Source organism: Rhipicephalus sanguineus, chromosome 5 (assembly GCF_013339695.2).
Source record: "Rhipicephalus sanguineus isolate Rsan-2018 chromosome 5, BIME_Rsan_1.4, whole genome shotgun sequence".
Lineage (NCBI taxonomy): Eukaryota > Metazoa > Arthropoda > Arachnida > Ixodida > Ixodidae > Rhipicephalus > Rhipicephalus sanguineus.
This window is the reverse complement of record NC_051180.1, coordinates 198023486-198043697: the sequence shown is the minus strand read 5'-3', so window position 1 is coordinate 198043697 and position 20212 is coordinate 198023486. Positions and strand designations below refer to the sequence as shown.

The 20212-nt window shown below is 47.5% G+C and overlaps 1 protein-coding gene across 1 annotated transcript in view; it reads left to right on the top strand.

Annotated features, from left to right (window-relative positions):
* LOC119395174 (nucleolar and coiled-body phosphoprotein 1) overlaps positions 1–20212 on the top strand; it is a 675420-nt gene that overhangs the window by 352723 nt on the left and 302485 nt on the right. Inside the window, exon 12 of the mRNA XM_049416108.1 lies at positions 13316–13379. Coding sequence (XP_049272065.1) covers positions 13316–13379 — 64 coding nt within the window. The remainder of the gene's footprint in view (positions 1–13315; positions 13380–20212) is intronic.

Sequence of the window (20212 nt, the reverse complement as noted above, 5' to 3'; positions counted from 1 at the left end):
ATAATGGCTTTTCTTTATTAAAGACGATATTTTGAGGCGCAGATTCAGTACGGCCCTTCCAGCACGTACTTGGCATTCGGTCAAATTGCACACGCCTCGTCGGGAAGGTGAAGAGCTCTAGTTATTACAATACCGCCGGCGCGCGTTGCCAGGACCACCGCCGTGCACGCTTTGACCCTCGTTTCTGGTGGCTGTTTTCGGGGTTTGCCTGCACGTCATTTCGCGTTATAATAGAAGAGAATGAACGTACGTGGCTCTGTGGGTGCTATGCACGGTGATCCTCTGTCATATGATATGCCTGATCTCAACGCAGGCGGTGTCCACGCGCCCGCACTCACGTGTGCTTATCTGAGTCTTTAAGGACAGATTACGTTTGTAAAACACGTGGTAAATTACCCCTCACGGCGTGCCCATGACTGCCGATGGGTGCGCTTGGGCTCCGGATATGCCGCACAAAGCCGGGCTTACTCCGGGAGACATTCGTGATTTTTCAGAAGTGCTTTCTTTCGCGCATAGCCTGCGACTATTAGAAAACAAGGTTCCCGCATTCATTTTCATTAAAATTTGCTTTCGTTGAGAAATTGTTTAAAGCAAGACACTCGTTTCATAGGTTTATATAGTTACGGTGCGTTGCAGAAAGAGCGGCTTTATATCCAAATCACTCACTTTTATATTCACACTCACCCACGTTCATTCTCATTTCCACTCGCACTCATCGATACTCACACTTCATATTTCATTTCGCGGCACTCACTCAAGTTCACACTCATGTCCACTCACACTGATCGGCACCTCCTGAAATTCGTACTCACGCCCGCTCACACTCATCGATACTCACTCACTTTCATACTCACGCTCATAGATGCTGACTCACATTTATTCTCATTTCCACTCACACTCGTCAATACTCACTCACGCTCAACTCACGACTACCAAGACTCACTCACGTTCTTACTGGAGCCTACCCGCATAACTGAGTACACACTCATGTTGATAATCACGTCAACTCACATTCATGAGTACTCACTCACGTTCATATTCATGCCTACTCACACTCATGAGCACTCACTCACGTACATACTCACATCTACTCACACTCATAAGTACTCACTCACATTCTAACTCACGTCTCCTCACACTCAAGAGTACTCACTCACGTTCATACTCACGCCTACTCCCACTCATGCGTACTCACTCACAATCATAATCACTTCTACTCACACTCATGAGTGCTCACTCACGTTCCCACTCACGTCTCCCCACACTCATGAGTACTCACTCACGTTCATACTCACGTCTACTCACACTCATGAGTACTCACGTTCACACTAACTTCCGCTCACACTCATGAGTGCTCACTCACGTTCATACTCACCTCTACTCATACCACTCGTCACTCACTCATGCTCAAACTCACAACGTTCAAATGAGTGTGAGCGAGTGTGCTCATGAGTGCAGCTAGCAGAGCTTTAACCACTGTGAAGCAAGTTGAACTGTTCTTCTCGTTTCTTCGGCTCTCGCGACATGCTTACACTCTGTTTTTACGAGAATATCGACTTTACAGGCGTATAAAACCTGCTGCGCGAACCCGGCTAGAAAACCGTATAAATTCAGAAGGTGGCTACTGCAAGGTGGCAACTGCTAAACATGTAGTGAGTACCAGTTATATTTAGCGGCTTAAATATATATCGCCCTAATAAAGTGACAAATAAAACAAACCAGCAGAACGATGTCAAATTTTGGTGAAAATGTACAGGCGTCCGTTCCGGCGTGATAAAGCAACCTTCCCGACGCGTAAATTGCTGGCGCCTAACTTTTGACAACCTGCCGAGTTCAGTTGAATTAAACCAACCGTGCAAAGCTAACCGCGGTAAACGCGAGTGTGAGCATTCAACAATGACGAGTGCGTCTTTCAAGCACAGGGAATCAAAACAGAAAGTTTTTCACCTACAACCGTAACTGGACTTGCACAATGCTAGAAAACAGCGAGTAATCATTACACAGCGCTGTCAGCTACGACATACCTGATTTTCCTTACTGTGGTGATAAACGCTTGTCGCCTTTATTTTCCGTGCGACATGCCCGCGAACTGATAAAGTTTCACACCTTAATCACGTGCCTTCGTGTTCTCTGCACTGTTGTGGCAGCCCGCGACACAGCAATAATTCGGACCTCGCTTCCGCTTCCGCGGAGTCGCTTCTGCCAACGCGGGAATGCAGCTTCACACAGCAAGCCTCTCGGTTCAGCGTGCCAAGCTGTCGGCACGGCCCCCCAGTTCCCCACACCGACTGAGCAACGCGCGCGCGCGCGTGTTCCGCTGCCGACAAACAGGCCGAGTCGGGTGCATCTACCCCCAGTTTCGGTTAAAGCTTCTATCGAGAGCCGCAGCGCAGCGCTGTCGTCGCCCCGTAAAGTTGAGCCTGGGATCCCTATACACCAGAACACAGCGAATTCCATGCGTAGCGCCATATTTGCATCGCGCGTGGCGCCATCTATCGCACACGCGACGAAACTACATGCCCGGGCTGCCATGCCAGCAGGCGCTATACAGAGCAAACGCGAAACTCAGCCCGTCGGAGAGCGTGTATCCCGTTTGTTCTAGCCTGGAAATTTTCGCTCTTTTTATTGGAACATCAAAAACACCTTGCCCGTGCACGTCCACAATGTATACAGTATGTGCTGAGCAGGCTGCGGAATCAACCTCGTCAGGTACGTACGCTGTTATATTTGTTAAAAGACGTCCTCGCTGTAGTAAGCGTAAGTCGTAATTGTAGGGCCGCTCGCGAAAGAGTGAAATGTTTTGTTGCCGCATATTACTAGTTGCGCACAAAGTTTTGTGAAAACTCATCATGTTAACATGCATCGCGTAATAATTAGAGTACGCTTTGCGGGTGGTTTCGCGTAACGCAATTTTTGTTTCACGAGTGCTCTTACAATAATGCGTCTTGCTCACAAAAGCGTGCTATCACAGAGTATCACCTACAGTATCGTTCATCGATCCCTTTTGGAAGCTGTCTGCGAGATTTTAATCCTGTAACAATGATGCTTCACAAGCGAAAGTGTGCTACTCTTGGTTAAGCCGATATTAAAATGGGCGGAATCCAGCTGTCTATTAATAAATGCGTACTGTGTAAGTATGCTAAAAAATTAGCTGCTTGGGGTAACGCTACGCCTGCGACGTAAAGGACAGTGGCAAGAGGGCTGTTTACTTACGTGCAAATATGTGTATTATGTGCAGCTGGATGCTTCGTGTCCAAATAAATTTGTGGGCATCAAACACTGAAATGAAGGCACGAAATTCTGGCCAGCTGTTGAGGAACACCGCACCAGTCAATGGATTGCCAACTAGCCCAAACATGCACATTGCCATTTACTGTCGTTTGAAGACGAAAGCTTGTAATCTTGAAGGCATGGATGTTATAAATAGTACTACAGCTACGTTGAAAGTGGCAAAGCATACTGATTGCTTGTGCTTGAAAGCACTACCATGCACTACATTTTCGTCAAAGGAAACGCTCAAAGGTAATAAGTGCACCCCCACACAAAGGTTGCGTCTGCCTTCAAACCAGTTGTGGGTCACGCAAATTAGGTTCGTAAAATGGATAGACTGGCATCACACATAGAATACATGCAGTTAGTGTACTTACTCGCGCATTTTCACTCGGCTCCTAATTTTTCTGCTTGAATTACAATGATCCACGATGCATGCAGTTACTGTACTTATTTCACTCGGCTCGTAGTTTTTTTGCTTGAATTACAATTATCCACTCACGGCGAAGCTGAAAGCACTGCACAGGCACTATTCCCGTGGAGGGTCGTGATCGTCGTAGACAGCGCTAATATCCTTCTGTTGCACTGCTTACTTTGGCATCCAAAGACAAAACAGTAGTGCCCAGGCAAGCTCTTATGCGCAGAAGTGGCGTGAACTGGTACTTTTTCGCACTTTAAAGCCTCAGAACTGCATATTGCTTTTTTAGCGCAAAAAACGACACCACAAGAAAGAAGACGGAACACAGCGCTACTCTCAACTGACATGGTTTATTCAACTCAACTGACATGGTTTATTTAACGCGCAGTTAAAAAGGTTGCAGGATGCGTGTTACCCAAGTGTGGTTGTGACGTCGGTCTCTGAAGTTTTGCTTCAGAAGCTGAAAGGCAAGCGCCAGAAGTGTAGAAACGACACAGAGAAGAAGCCAGTAGTAGTGCCGTATTGCCATAAAGTGGCTCACAATCTTAAGAATGTGGCCACTAGGTACCAAATCCCGGTTGTATTTTCTGCCCCCCGGAAACTGTCTATGTTGTGCAGGCGTGTTTGTAAAGAAAACAAAAAGCCGCAATGTGAAAAGAGACACCAGAAGTTTGTCGAGTGCAGCGTAGGGGTGGTCTACAAGATTCCACTCTCTTGTGGCAAAGTGTATGTAGGTCAGTCAGGCCGCTGTGTGAATGAGCGCCTTAAAGAACATGAGCGATCCCTGCCGACTGGTACAGGCTCACATTTAGCTCAACACTGCAAAAAATGCAATTGTCAAGCCTTGTTAAGACTAACCACTATCTTAAAGAAGATTCGTGACACCACCGCCCGAGAATTATCGGAAGCTTTTTTCATTCAATCATTGGGGTCGCAGTGCATTAGTGTGCCGTCCATTACCTTGTTTTCTGCTGAATTTTGCTTTTTGGATGCGCTTTCATGATTGCGCTCAGGTGTCCAAGGTGTGGTGATTGTGCGCATAGGGTGCACGGCGCATGTCCTACCGGTATCTGGCTGCTATAAAGAGTGGAGTGACGCAATAAACCATGTCAGTTGAGAGTAGCGCTGTGTTCCGTCTTCTTTCTTGTGGTGTCGTTTTTTGCGCTAAAAAAGCAATATGGATTCTCACCAACAAGCCCGCCAACGCATTTTGTTGAGCTCAGAACTGCAGCTTGCCCTGTTTACTTGGCGCAACCCACGTGAGCCTTGGCAGCCCGACCATCCCGGCGTCTGGATGCGAGAGTATCCGCTCGGCTCGCCAGCAGCCTGGGTGCGAGACAGGTGTGCTCTGGTGTATAGCATTTGCGGTCAGCGTGTGGGTGATGGCGGCAATTCCTAGGCGTCGATCTGTTCCTTTATTGGCGTCGGTGGTTACTTGTAATGAGAGCGGGCAGGCTGCGCTCCGAACCCAGTGATGACACAGGGCTTCACTTGTGTGATCCAAAAAGCTCCCACCGTTCTTGTTCGATGCGTTTGAACTCCAGGATGTCGTGGAGAGGCCCGTAGTCATCGTCATGCGTCCTTTTCACGTGCATGGTGCAGAATTGACAAGACCTTAGTACCGCGAGAGCTTCTTCTCGCATATCGTTATTGTCGCAGTTAATTACGTGTCAAAGACGCACCTAGGGATGAAAGTAGACGGTCGTGCTCTCGTTTCGCTGCTGCACGCGCCCTTGCGTCCTGCGCCATCGTACCGCAACTCGAGTTTGGGTCGCCAAGGTTCGACGCAAACGTTCGTCGAACTCTTGTCACGATATGATTTGCAAGCTTCTGGAACGATACCAGTCCTTGGCAACTCCAACCAACCGGGCCTTGGCAGTTTGCAACGTGTTGGCAGCAGGCCACCCATGAATTATTGACGTTCGGCGAATGCTGTCGGTGCGTTTACGTGCCGAAGAAGCGTCCTCGGAGCCGTCGAAAGCACTGATGTTCTGACTGAGGTCCGGAATCGTTTGGAACGTCTGCACTGGTTTAAGCTGCGCCGTGCCGGCCACAGTCTGTCGTCCCAGGATAGTCAATAGCAGTCTATCCTTATTTCGGAGGACTTGGAGGAGGTCACGAGCCGTGAAGCTAGCTCATGTTGCAGTAATCCTTAAGGATGGGAATCACAACGGCCTAAACAACTACTGACCGATTTCGGTTCTGCCATTATTTTCAAAAGTAGCTGAGCGTATTACATATAAGCGCCTTAATAGCTTTCTACAGGACAAGCGTATTATTACGGATAAGCAATATGTCTTTCAGAAGAAAAAGTCAGCCGAAATGGCATTATAAAGAATAAGAGATACAATTAAAACGACTATTAAAGAAAAAAAACTTACTCTTAGTATATTTTTAGATTTTTGAAAGGCCCTCAATTCTATAAAACATGAAATATTGCTTAACTAGCTTCAAGTATATGACATTCGCGGCGCACGTATGAATAGTTACCTTTATTCTCGACTGCAGTATACTTACCTGTAAGATTACAGTTTAGAAAAAAAAAACGTAAATAAATATGGGGTACCACAGGGTTCAATTTTAGGGCCATTTTTATTTATCGTGTGTATAAATGATATAGTGAGCATTCCACTCACAGATGAAATGGTCGTGTACGCGGATGACACTAATGTATTTCTTTTCTGGTATTGACCTTCAGGAACTAGAAGTTACTGCAAATTCTTGGTTAAGAGAACTTCACCAATGCCTATATTTAATTCAGCTTAAACGCGAAGCAAACAAAGTTTGCGGTTTTTGTTCTAAAAATAAAGACTTTTTATTGTAAAACTTTTTATTGTGGATTCGCAACTAGCCCTACTGAAAAAACCTATATGGTTTCACACAGGATCCGTGTGGTTTTATACAGGACTTACAGGACTAAATACAGGAATTGTATAGGACCGTGTGGGGGTATATAGGATCCAAACAGGATCCAAATGGGACCTAAACAGGACCCATATGGCGGTACATAAGACGCAAGTAGGACGCAACTAGCACGCCAACGCACTTTAGACCTACAGAGGACCCATATGGCGGTATATAGGACTCAAATAGGACCTCCAGAGGACCCATATGGCGGTTATAGGATACAAAAAGGGCCTCCCAGGACCTATATGGCGGCATATAGGATCAACACAGGAGTTGTTTTCTTTCATCCGCTCTCATTCAAACCTCTCTCAATCTCTTCCTGATCAATAGTTCGCCTTTTTATCTTTATAAGTGGCAGGACAGCACTTAATTCTCAATGTTATCTTTCAAATTCCCTTTCATCTCCATCTAGCTCTCGAACCAGTTGGCTTTTTTTTTTATCTTGACAAGTGGCAGTGCAGCCCATAATCATCCGCTTTCATCTACACCTCTTACAACATCTTTTTGCACGCGCACCCCTTACAAAAATGCACTTTGCGTGTCAATTGACCCCGAACCGAGGCCTTTTTGACTCAATAGCTGGTCAATTAAACGGGAGCTTCTAATCGAGTGCCCTCAATAAACATGGAATTGACATTAGGTTTGAAATATTCAGTTGACTTTCACTCATTTTATTTTTAATTGACATACATTAAGAAAGTTTTAATTGACCCACGGCCACTACACATTTAATTGACGTAGTATTGAGAGCCCTCAATGAGGGATGTTGACACCTACATTAGCTTCTGGGGTAGAATTCACAAAACTTAATGTGTGTGTGTGTGTGTGTGTGTGCGTGTGCGTGTGTGCGTGCGTGCGTGCGCGCGTGTGTGTGTGTCATATGGCCAGCACCACTATTGGCTGCAGTTTTCTCTTACGCATATTTTCCCATTTTTCTGTAAGACACGTTCGTTAATAAGGGTCCTGAATTAGGCATAAACCAAACTTGAAGATACAGTTACAGCACTCAGTGGAGCAGCATTGTATTACATAAAACTGCATGCAAGTATATGCTTTCAGGCACTGACTGTGCGGCGCACGTGTTTCTGAACTGTGTAGACGGATCGTGTCGCGGTCAAGTGCGACACGTGCATTCGCTTCAATGATGCGCTAAAATGCTGCCTTCCAAAATTAGCAAAAATACCCTTGATTCAATGTTTATCGGAATGTGTATTCAATGCTTTGACAGGCAGTGTCTTTATTATTATTATTATTTTATTACTATTTATTCATGAGAAGTACGATAAAAATGGGGATAAAACACGTCGTGGTAGCCGGCTTACGCGAAAAGAATGCGGATTCGACGAACGCGTCTTTCAATGGTCGTGCATTTTTAATCTGCTCTACCCCGTGGGGGGAAAAGGCGCGCCCTATTGTTTCGAAACTCGCCTGTCTGGTAAGTCGCGGATGGTAGTCTTTGCACGTGGCGAGACCCTGAGCGGGGAAGAATTCTGAGAACGCATGTCGCAAACTTTCGCTGCACAGGTGCAAGGAGGCCCGTCTACTGTTGCGATCAAGAAAATAACGCGAGAAAAGATCAATTTGTATTTTATAGGGTGCTAATATTGAGCCATGAAAACTTGATAGTTCACAAATAAGCTTCGCAGAATTTATTGGCAGTTACACCAGTGTAAATTTCTGACGGTCACTTTAGTTCTTGTTGTGTATCCCTCCGCGCCGCACTTTCTTCTTCAGAATTGCTCACCAGCGTCACGAGTGCGGATCGTGTTCGTCACTTGCGATCTCTCTTGCTCTGATTTCGTGGACATCGAGTACCGCGATGTGCACAGGCTATCAGCGAAAGAGTGAAGAACATATTTCGCTCATGTGCTGCAATTGTGGCCGTACATAGAAGTTTGTTTCGGCGGAACGGTTGTTCACCAGACCCAGCATCGCAACTTTCCTGCGGAAAAATGGACACCTCAGCCTACATGCAAGACTCCATCGCAGCTTCCCTTCTGCAAAGCTGCAGAGACAGATACCGTCACCATGATGTGCCATCAACACTTTCTGTATTTGCTGGATCTCCAAACCACGCGCCTCTGTTGATTATCTTTGAAAGTAAGTTTATCATTTTCACTGCCTTCGTACGTTCTACTCGAAAGTCATGAAAACTGAAAAAAAGTATTGTGCGTTGGATGTTGTATCAGTATGCAACTACGTAACTATTGTGGTTTACATTATTAAACCGTCCTCTTCTAGCTATTTTATTTTTTATGACAAGATTTTCTCTCTTTTTTTGTATTTCTTACAGGCAGGCCTTGCCCTGGTTATTCGGAAACAGGCGCTACGCCAACTAAATGATGGATTTCCTCCCTATTGGAGTTTTCGTAAAAATAAATATAGATGTTAACAGATCTGTGTTTGCTATTTTGACTTGAACACTTTACAGAACACCGAAGGTCCGCTGCAGCTTACACAATGAAGAAATCACAGCATCAGCATCACTGTGCATGTGCGTGTATGGTGCCATTCATGTGAATAGTGTGCCCGTGTACTAATTTGCGACTTCTCTCCCAGTTTTTACCTTGTTCGTTTTTACCATACATGTGAACTTATGAGTGCTTAAAATTCCTTCACATTCCTGCTCATTATTCCACAGATGCCTTCAACAAGTATGTGGCCGAGAAGCCCAACGAAGTACCGGGAGCTGAACGTTTGAAAAAGATGAACCGTTTTATTGCGGAGATGCTTAAAGATTAAATAAATAATCAGTTACCAAATATTCTTGCCTGATCGTTTTTCTTCAAGTATATATGTAAGTGCAACAGTGAATTCTTACATTCTTATAATTACACTGCTGCGAGATATCATTACAGCTTGAATTGCTGTATATATTTGCTTTTATTACACGCTTCATAAACTGGCATGTCTTTATCAATATGTTCCTTTGCTGCACGTCATTTGTGACCCAAATCGCTGATTCGGCCCATATTACCCATATCACCTGTAACACCGATATAATCAACCTACCTGTATCACCTATACGACCTATCACCTATACAACCTATATCACCTATAAACCTGTATCACCTATAAACCTGTATCACCTATAAGCCGTATCCCCTATACGACCTGTATCCAATAACATCATATGTATGGGTCCTGTATATATAGGAATTTTCAGTAGGAAGTGCATGTGACAAGCCATTCTTTTGTAGGTGTTATATATAAAAATTTAAGCTCGCCAGAGCACATAAGGTTCGCACCAAGGTGGCCAGCTCCGTTGGTTTACTACGACGAATCCAATACTATGTATCTGTCAGGCGCGTCAGACAACTGTACTTTTCACTTGTACATTTGAATAATAGCTATGTCTTATTAGTATGGGTAAACGGAAACAAAATCGATACAGAAAAACTGGCAGTCCTACAACGTCGAGCTGTTCGTTTTCTTAGCTCTTCAAATGAATACATAAGGTCTTCTAAACTAATGATGCGCTACATTATCCTTAACGTTAGAAACTCTTACAGAGCAAAGATTTCCATTCGGTAGTTTAAAGAAACCGCGAGCAACTTTGAGACATTTTCAAACCGGTATCTCGAGACACAGGATACAGTTTGCGCAACATATCATTAGTAATGAGGAAGCCCTGCACAAACTACGGCATGCAAACAATTAAGTATGAAACTATCTGTTCATGTAATATGTATCCTAATGTAGTTGAAGTAGCCAAAAATTGTAGAAAAAATTCATGAATTAAAACATTTATTAATGAACATCTTTGTTGCTTCAGAATTCGATGTATTATAGAAATGTTGATATGTTTGGCTACTGCATTAGCAATAGTACTAATTGTTTCTGTTACTATGTATCACTACTCCTTGCATTACTGATTATGTTCTTGTTGTTATTATTGCATAAGTGATTACGCCCTTACTGTTACTGTGTCATTACTCTCATGTGTTATTACTGTAATTAGTTATTGTTTTCTTGCTGTACTAGTGATTAACTTCTTGTTCCTTGATTATGTTCTAGTGGCTGCCCTAGCGAGGTAAGGCCTAGTCAGGGGGTTTAAGTCCTCGTTTTGCCTTACTTCGCGGGCAAACCCTGTAAGTGTTATGCCCAAATAAAGTTTGCTTGCTTTTAGTTCCATGGCCACGGGTCTCTCCAGCGCCAACACATATTATATATATATATATATATATATATATATATATATATATATATATTGGAACCAACAAATATAGCGCCTGCTGCTAAAAATAACTATTTATTTAGGGCGAACCTGTGCCCGTCAACTCAAGACACACAACTTTTTGCAGAGATGTCCCCCACTAGCTAGTCCGAACCTCGTCTACTTAATTCTTCTTCACACATGTAGTCGCGTGCCGCTCATTCCATCAGCCGCCAGTCTTCTTTTCAACCCGTGGTGTCGTGGCACGCGCAATCCGGCAATCCGGCGTTGTATTGCGCGCTTCGCGTGCCAGTTCTGTGGCGGAGTTTATAAAAGGAGGAAGCGGCGTGCTCTTCAAAGGGTGTCGAATAACTTTTGGCAATATATATATATATATATTAGACCAACAGAATAGTACCGAAGGATGGCAAAGGCCGTCGAGGACGGCCGGGAATTGGATTGAATGACGCAAGACGCAACAAGGAGCCTTGCGGGGACAAAGGACAATCATGTCCTTGATCCCTCCGCAACCAGCCATCAATAGTTCCTTGATCCTTCCGCAACCAGCCATTCCGTTTAGCTTTCCATCAATCATTATAACCTCTAATGATGTAAAACGCGCTATTGACCGCTTGCCGTTCAAGACCAGCCCAGGCCCGGATGGCATCAGCGCTAAACATTTAAAATTAACCAGTCACATATCAGCAATTGTGCTTTCTTTAATATTCCAACAGTCACTTGACTCTGGATGCGTACCAGAAGACTGGAAGATAGCTCGTGTTCTGCCCATACCTAAGAGTGGACCACTGTCTTCAATAACTATCGTCCTATATCACTGACCTCAATTAGTTGCAAACTGCTAGAACACATAATCTACACACACATAATGGCGCCTCTCAATCGAAATAATTTGCTCATAACCAATCAGCATGGTTTCCGTCCGAAACTCTCATGCCAAACACAGCTTTACGAGTTGGTAACTGACATTCACACCTCACTGCACTTTGTTGACGGAATCTTTATTGACTTTTCAAAGGCCTTCGACCGCGTACCTCATAAACGACTAACACTAAAATTACGTAATCTCGAACTGGACTGCGAAACAACACGATGGCTTGAGTAATTTCTAAAAAAATCGTTCTCATGTCGTTAAACTAAATGATTATATATCCAGACCAACACTTGTCAAGTCTGGTGTCCCTCAAGGTACAGTAATAGGACCGCTTTTATTTTTAATATATATTAATGACATAGCATCAAATTTTAATTCAACAATTCGCCTTTTCGCGGACGATTGCGCTATATACAGAGAAATAGCTGGTCCTAACGATGTCATAGCTCTACAATCTGACCTTCATAAGCTAACACAATGGTGCAGCATATGGCAGATGCAAATTAATCTAGAAAAGACTAAACACTTCACTTTCAATTCAGACTTGAAGTCACAATGTAATACTTATGTACTAAACGATAAATTGTAGACTCAGTTACAACGGTTAAATATCTCGGCGTCCATATCAATTCAAGACTAACATGGACTGACCACATAGAACTCATTACTTGCAAAGCGCAGACGAAAGTTGGCTTTCTGAAGCGACGTTTATATCTAGCCGACAGGGACACCAGGCTTCAAGCATATAATTTCCTTGTGCGCCCTTCACTGGAATCCCCACCAGATCACCCTTACTAATCTACTGGAAGCCGTCCAGAATAAAGCAGCTCGATTCATCTTATCATCATACTCACGATTTCAAAGCGTTTCATCTTTGAAAGCAGAGCTGAATATGCCGCCGCTTGATGTGCGCAGGCAATTTTCCAGATTATCATTTTTTCATACCCTTTATCACTCTAACACATCATTTGCCCGAACGCATATTTTACCGCCACCTCATACTTCTAATCGCACCGATCATGCTTTCAAAGTCAACCCTATCTTCGCCTGTACGGAAAAATTCAAAAATTCGCCTTTAACTTTATCAATAAAGGAATGGAATGAATTACCTTCCAGGATTGCTACAATAGCTGAGACTTCTTTGTTTATTTCAGCATTGCTAACCTATTTGGAACCCGGTGACTTTCATTAATAAATATGCTTTATCTCATGTTTACTCATGCTGTATTGCTTGGCTTGTTGCTACGTTCTACGAATTTCTGCTATAGCATTGTATTAACCTGCAGTTATTCATTATCTGTAAAAATTGTGTTCTGTTTATGTCCCCCCCCCCCTATGTAGTGCCCCTAGCTGGCCCTTAAGATACTTGAATAAATAAATAAATAAATAAATAAAACATATGTAGCAATGGATATTCTTGGGAGAGGAGGCTCAGCGGTCAGCTCAAACGACAGCGGCGCAGAGCTCCTGCGTGTCCTCACGCAACTGTGAGCCGCAGAACTGCGGACCGGCCGGTAGTAGCATGGCTTCTAGCTTTGATTATTCTTGTATGACAAGCCCATGCATAATCACTTGACGCTTCACCGAGTACACACATTACAGGAAGACAGCTCTTGAAAACAGCGCATTTCTTCCTTGTAATTTTGCACGTTCTTTTTCTTCTGTTACGCAGGGAAGCCTGGATGCGCCGTCGACGTACAGCAAAGGGAAAGACGAGTTTTACAGCCATAGTCACGGTAAGCACCAAACACATCGGGTGTAGAATGCTTGCTCCAGGCACCTGCCTCGCATTAGCTACACATTTCTCTCTAGCATAAGAAATGGCGCGAACGAGGGAACGTACCTTGTGTAGGCTAACCGATTTTCGATGAGCTGCCATATATAACCAAGTGTAGGCCGGTGTCAGCACTTAGGTCAACCGCCAAGGTATAAAGCCACATGAAACATTTTCAGACAACTCGCGCGAAAAACCTGGAGGTGACGCTAATCCTTGACGTAGGTGTCAGGTAGTGGCACTTGCCTGTGGGGTACCCTGGTGCATTCTCTCGTGCCTAAGCAGTCATAGGCGGCGTCACGCGTTCTATGCCAATGAGCCGAGCACCCCTCTTTCAGATCAATGTACACGCTGTTTCACACTTAAGGGAAAACTCGGAGCGCATGAGATCGCGATGCAGCGAGCGCTGCACTCGCGTGCCGGCAGCAGCTCGCACGTGCGCGGACACTCGAAGGGCATTGTGTTGAACCGCGTCGTCTGCTACGGCAGCGCGCGCTGGCCACCTTGTCGGGCAGTGCGCGGATTTCGTCTTTACTGCGTTACGTGAGCCGATATTCTGCACTAAATATTGTGAGACGCCAACCTCGCAAACTTCACTGCTGATAACGGGGCTCTAGAAACGTTATTTCACAGCATACTCCGTTTGCTCTTTTGAAAGGCCGCGGTACTGAGCGCGTGTACCGTATATTTCTCCGCTGTGTGCGCTACCGCAAGACGATGTGATGAGAGACGGCAAAATGAGCACGCAGCGTGCTCGGTCTCTATTTGACGCGAAAGAAAAAAAGAAGCTCTCAACAAAAACTGCCGTGCAGCTATGCGGGTCTAACACGAACAATCAAATAGGTACCAATGCCGGAATGCTTTACGTTAAGAGAACGACCTCGACGTGCTTCTTATCGAGAAGATTTCATTACACCAGAGAGGCCTCTCCCACCGGCGCGGAAATGGACGCGTCAGGCTTTATTGGCTGTTAGTTCTCATTAATATTGTGTTTAACAAAAGAAAAACAAGCCCTTAAAAGTCATCTTCTTTCCTTCATTCTGTCTATAATCGGTAATATATGCAGGGCGTCCCAGCTATCACGCAACACGATCTAAAAAAAAAGAGGAACGTCGTTACGCGAGTCAAACCCACTGTATATTGCTCTCAGTATACTGTCATAGCCACTACTAATTTTTTCGCTAACGAGTTTTATTTAATTAGTCCTAAATGTGTTTCTAGCACGAGAGTACTCGCATAACCATTAAAATGTTTATGAGGCATATGTTGGCATGCTAACACTACGCTCCCACTGGCAAAAAAAAAGAAAGCATCTCCCTCAAACAAGCTTACTACAAGCAACCGCTTTTCCTTTTTTCGGTTGCCCGAGACAGCGTTGGGCACTTGGACAAGGGTACAAGACGAGTACCAACAACGCGCGTTGCCGTTTTTCAGCGGTTTCTCGCACTCGATTTACGCAGCTATCATTATCCTTACCTCACGGCCGACAGTTCTTATCGATAACGCGGCCAAAGCACTGACTAACGAAAAAGCGGCGCGTTTCTTCGGTCGGGGAGTGTAGATAGGGCGATCCATACAATTTTCTCGTCTTGCTGCCTCACAGTGAGCCTGTTTGAGGGCTCTGCTTCCTGATGCGCGCTGCTGCCTTTTTCATATTTCGCGCGCTTTCTTTATCAGCCGGAAAAAATGAGCGCGTAATTAGTACTTTGCGCAACATTGCGCAGTTAGATGTCATTTCAGCATGTCTACTTATGCCTAATTGACATTTTGATGATTATGTGAGTACTTTTCCAGTTAGAACCATAATTAGGACTCATTAATTAGTAGTGGCAGCTAAGGTATGCTGGGACAATATGCACTAGGTGTGCTTCAGGTAAAGACGTTGTTTTTTAGATGCGAAGCAGCTTTTGCTCTGCGCTGTGTCCATCCTTCCCTCACGCGTCCGCGTCCCATTGCCCATGCGCCAACTCTCCCCCCTCTCCTCGCGTGAGCGCGTTGAGGTGGGAGGAGGTGGGGTAGAGGAGGTCGCGTGAGCGGTGCCTCCGCTTTGTTTCTCCTCTCCCGTTTCTCCCTCTCCGCCACAGTTGTGCGCTCGTATATAATGCGGCGCGTGCTCGCTCCCGTTGCACTCCCCTTCGCAACGGCGCTATGGACGCTCGCGAAGCTGAACGTAAACGGCGACGCCGGCAAGCGTTGCAGTCTTCTTCGCAACGGCGCCATGGACGCTCGCGAAGCTGAACGTAAACGGCAGCGCCGGCAAGCGAATCTCGAAGCTGCGAGGCAACGCGAAGCCGAAGCGCAACGGAAACATTGAGTTGGGGGGATAACATAAGCGGTACACAGCATATACAAAACTCCACACACAAATGAAACATACACGGAAACATACAAACGGAACGACAATGGAAACACAAGGGAACAGCGCTGCTTGCATCCCCACATGGTTCCCTTTAGTGGGAGATGGAGTAATTTTTTTAGATCGTGGTACGTGATACCTGGGACGCTCTGTATATAACTGGCTTCCTCGGGCACGGAAGCCGCCCACCTGTCACCACACCAAGCACAGTGCGGGGACGGCGCCTATGCTTCCTCGGCGCCTCATAACCTCGGTGCCGTGAACGCCATCCGCGGACGCTGTCAACGCTTCCTTGGAGGCTAGGTTTTCCTTCACCGGCGCCGCGATGCCAGTTCGCGCGAAGACACGGCACGGGCTCTTCATGTCTACGAACGCGGTTAACGCTCCCCATGGCATGAATCCCGTGAACAGGACTCTATCATCATGCCTCCAACAGATCCCGTCCACGCGTCCTTGGTCATGGTGCCACCGTGAGTACCAGACCCGCTCTCTCCTTCGCAGATAGTGGCCTTGGCTGTCCATGCGGATCAAACGACAGCGCCGAGGAACTGCTGCATACCATCGCGAAACTCCGTGCCACGACTAACGCCTTGACAGCGTCGAGTTCCGATTTGTCTCCTGCCGCCTTGCCAGCACTGTGCGCGGTCAAAGCCGTGTTGGCTGCGGCCGCCTCACAAGATCTTGAAGCCAGCTCTCTCGAGAACCGCAGAGAGCCCCGGTGTGCCTCACGCAGCTATCAGAGCAACTGGGCTGCTTGACGTGGGCGCACTACCGATTTTCGCCAGCCGTCCAACAATCGCCTGCTGCATGCGAACTACCGGTGTTACGCGTTTCTTCAGGACGACGCCAAAACATGGGTGGTGACCATCAGCGCTCTCGGAGCTCGCGAGGCCTAGGCGGACCATTAGAAATGGTCGGTCGTCATCGACCACCTTCGCGATGCCGCCAAGGCATGACATGGCATGCCGACGACGAAGGTATCATGCTTCAATCCTGGCGTGAATGATGTGCTACGTTCACAGGCATTTTTCGGCCGTTTTCAATGCCCGTGACCTCCTCCCTGCAGACCCATGCTCTACCGCGGATGAGAGATGTGAGGCTCACCATCTCTACATCGCACATCGTCCCTCCACTCTGCCTTCTCTCGTGGCACGAGATGAGCAAGGGCATGTTGCACCTGTGCTTTTTACCATCGTGCCCACTCTCATACATCGAGCTCACGTGGGGCACCAGCTCGATGGTTCATCAGCGCCCTCCAGCCCCACGAGACACTGTCGGCAGCTCCGCGCTCTTGCAGTCATAGCCGAATGTAATGAAGGACACCGGAGAGAGAGAGAGAGCCGAAACATTTATTGTAAAACAAATACTTGGGGGCCAAAGCATGATCCTGCTACATGGTCGGCGTCCCTAGTCCCGGACGCTGTATCACGAGGCCACGTCTCGCGCCCGTGTCATTAGAGTTCGTTGAAGCTCCAGTGTCGAGCAGTTGAGAAGGGCAGCCCCCGATGCTTCTCAGTAAGGGGTAGAAGAAGGGGGCAGGTACGCGCGCGCGACGGAGAGGCAGACGAAGGGGAAAAAGAACGGCCGGCCCGCAGCAAGGGTGCTGTCTCTGTGTCTTTCTTTGACTAATATATATATATATATATATATATTATAAATATGTTTATTGGCGGACACTCGAGTCAAGGCGGGGCCGACTCTGCGCGAGCTGCGCGCTGTCCGAAGAGGGCAACCCACTAGAAGGGGCCGGAGAGGACGACCCACTTCAGAGTTCCAATAAGCTTCGCTACAATTACTCCGGGTGCGAAAAGGGAGCCGCCTGGCTACCTAACAACTTGTCACAATGAGCGGTCATGGTACGCCTTGAGGCGCTCCACGTTTGCAATGTCCCGCCCTCGACGGCGCATGTCCGAGGATGGATCGATTGATTCGATCAGATAGTTTACAGGGGATGTGCGTTCAACAACACGGTAGGGGCCTTCGTATTTGGGCAGTAGTTTTGAAGAGAGGCCAGGTGCAGTGGTAGGGATCGAGAGCCATGCGAGCGCTCCAGGGAGGAACGTCGGCTCAGAAGTGATCCTGTCACCGCTAATGCTCCTCTGCCGCTCTTGGTCATGCGTAGTGAAGGTCTTGGCAAGTTCGCGACATTCTTCAGCAAGTCGGGCGGTAGGAGAATTCGGCGCACACTCAGACCGATCCGGCTTGTATGGAAGGATTGTGTCGATTGTGTGCGAGGGGTGCCTGCTATACAATAAGAAAAAGGGAGAAAAACCAGTGGTGCTCTTAGCGGCGGTATTGTAGGCGTAGGTGACGAAGGGCAGAATGGCATCCCAGTTGGTGTGATCGGCGGCTACGTACATGGAGAGCATGTCGCCGAGGGTACGGTTAAGCGTTCGGTGAGGCCATTCGTCTGCGGGTGGTAAGCAGTAGTTTTGCGGTGAACAACGTTGCACTCTTTTAGAATGGCTTCGACGACTTCCGACAAGAAGACACGGCCTCGATCGCTGAGTAGCTCCTGAGGTGGACCGTGACGTAGCATGAATCGGTGGAGCAGGAAGGAGGCCACATCGCCCGCTGTAGCCGCCGGGAGGGCGGCAGTTTCGGCGTATCGCGTGAGGTGGTCCATACAAATCGATGCCAACACGCCCAAACGGCCGGTCAGGGCAAGGTAGAGGTTGCAGACCTGCCGGCGACAGGTGCGTTGAAGTTTTGCGGCGCTGACAATCGATGCAGGAGCGAACGAACTTCTGCACGTAGCGGTACATCCCTCGCCAAAAGTACCGTTGGCGGATGCGATGGTAAGTTTTCGATACCCCAGAATGCGCACACTGCGGATCAGCGTGGAACGATTCGCATATGTGAGAACACAGACTTCGGGATATTACTAGTAGCCACTGGCGGCCGTCGCCGCTGTAATTGCGTCGGTGGAGGAGGTCGTCGCGAACGGAGAAATGGTGGGCTTGACGACGCAACGCGCGAGTGGATGGTGTTGCCGATGGATCAGTCAGCAAGTCCATCAGTAAGGCAATCCAGCGATCCTTGCGCTGTTCGCTAGCGATTGTCTGAATGTCGATGGAAGAAACGGCAAGGGGAGACACTGAGCTGTGGGCATTGTCGTCAGGCAAGGGAGAGCGCGACAGGGCGTCGGCTGCTGGCGTCCGTTGCGGTACAGTACACGGATGTCGTAGTCTTGCAGGCGAAGTGCCCAACGGGCGAGACGGCCTGAGGGATCTTTCAATGACGACAACCAGCACAGCGCATGATGGTCGGTGACGACATCAAACGGTCGACCATACAAATAAGGTCGGAACTTCGTAAGGGCCCACATGATTGCCAGGCATTCTTTCTCCGTGACGGTGTAATTGGTCTCGGCTTTAGTAAGCGTGCGACTTGCATATGCCACGACATATTCCGGGAACCCAGGTTTGCGCTGTGCAAGGACAGCACCAAGGCCAACACCGCTGGCGTCCGTGTGTACCTCTGTAGAGGCCGTAGGGTCGTAGTGGCGTAGTATCGGAGGAGACGTCAACAAACGACGGAGCTTCGCGAAAGCGACGTCGCACTCTGACGACCACGTATTGAGAGGCCCGTTGCTGCCAAGGAGCTTTGTCAGCGGCGATATGATAGTCGCGAAGTTTCGTATGAAGCGTCGAAAGTACGAGCATAGTCCTACAAAACTGCGCAGTTCTTTGACAGACGTAGGTTTGGGGTACTCTGTCACGGCCCGAAGCTTGGCTGGATCGGGGAGAATTTCGTCCTTGGACACGACGTAGCCTAGTATTGTCAGCTGCCGTGCTGCAAATCGGCACTTTTTTAGGTTCAGTTGTAGCCCGGCGTCGCTCAAACGCATCAAAACAAGTCGCAGGCGTTGAAGATGCGTGGAGAAGTCTGGGGCGAAAACGACGACGTCGTCGAGGTAGCACAGGCACGTGTGCCATTTCAAGTTGTGCAGAACGGTATCCATCATGCGCTCAAAGGTCGCGGGCGCATTACACAACCCAAACGGCATGACGTTGAATTCGTTCAAGCCGTCGGGTGTGACAAACGCTGTCTTCGGTCGAGCGTCATCAGCCATGGGGACTTGCCAGCACAATGAGCGCAAATCGAGCGACGAAAAGAATTTTGCTCCTTGCAGGCTGTCAATGGCGTCGTCTATTCGAGGGAGGGGATAAACGTCCTTACGGGTGATCTTATTGAGTCGGCGGTAGTCCACGCAGAACCGCACAGAGCCATCCTTCTCGTAACGAGAACGACAGGAGACGCCCCCGGGCTGTTTGAGGGTCGAATAACATCGCGGCGAAGCATGTCTTCGACTTGCTCGTTAATTACACGACGCTCTGCTGGAGATACGCGATATGGACGTTGCCGCAGTGGTGGTTGGGCGCCAGTGTCGATGTGATGAGTGACAGCAGACGTGCGGCCGAGAGAACTTTGCGCGA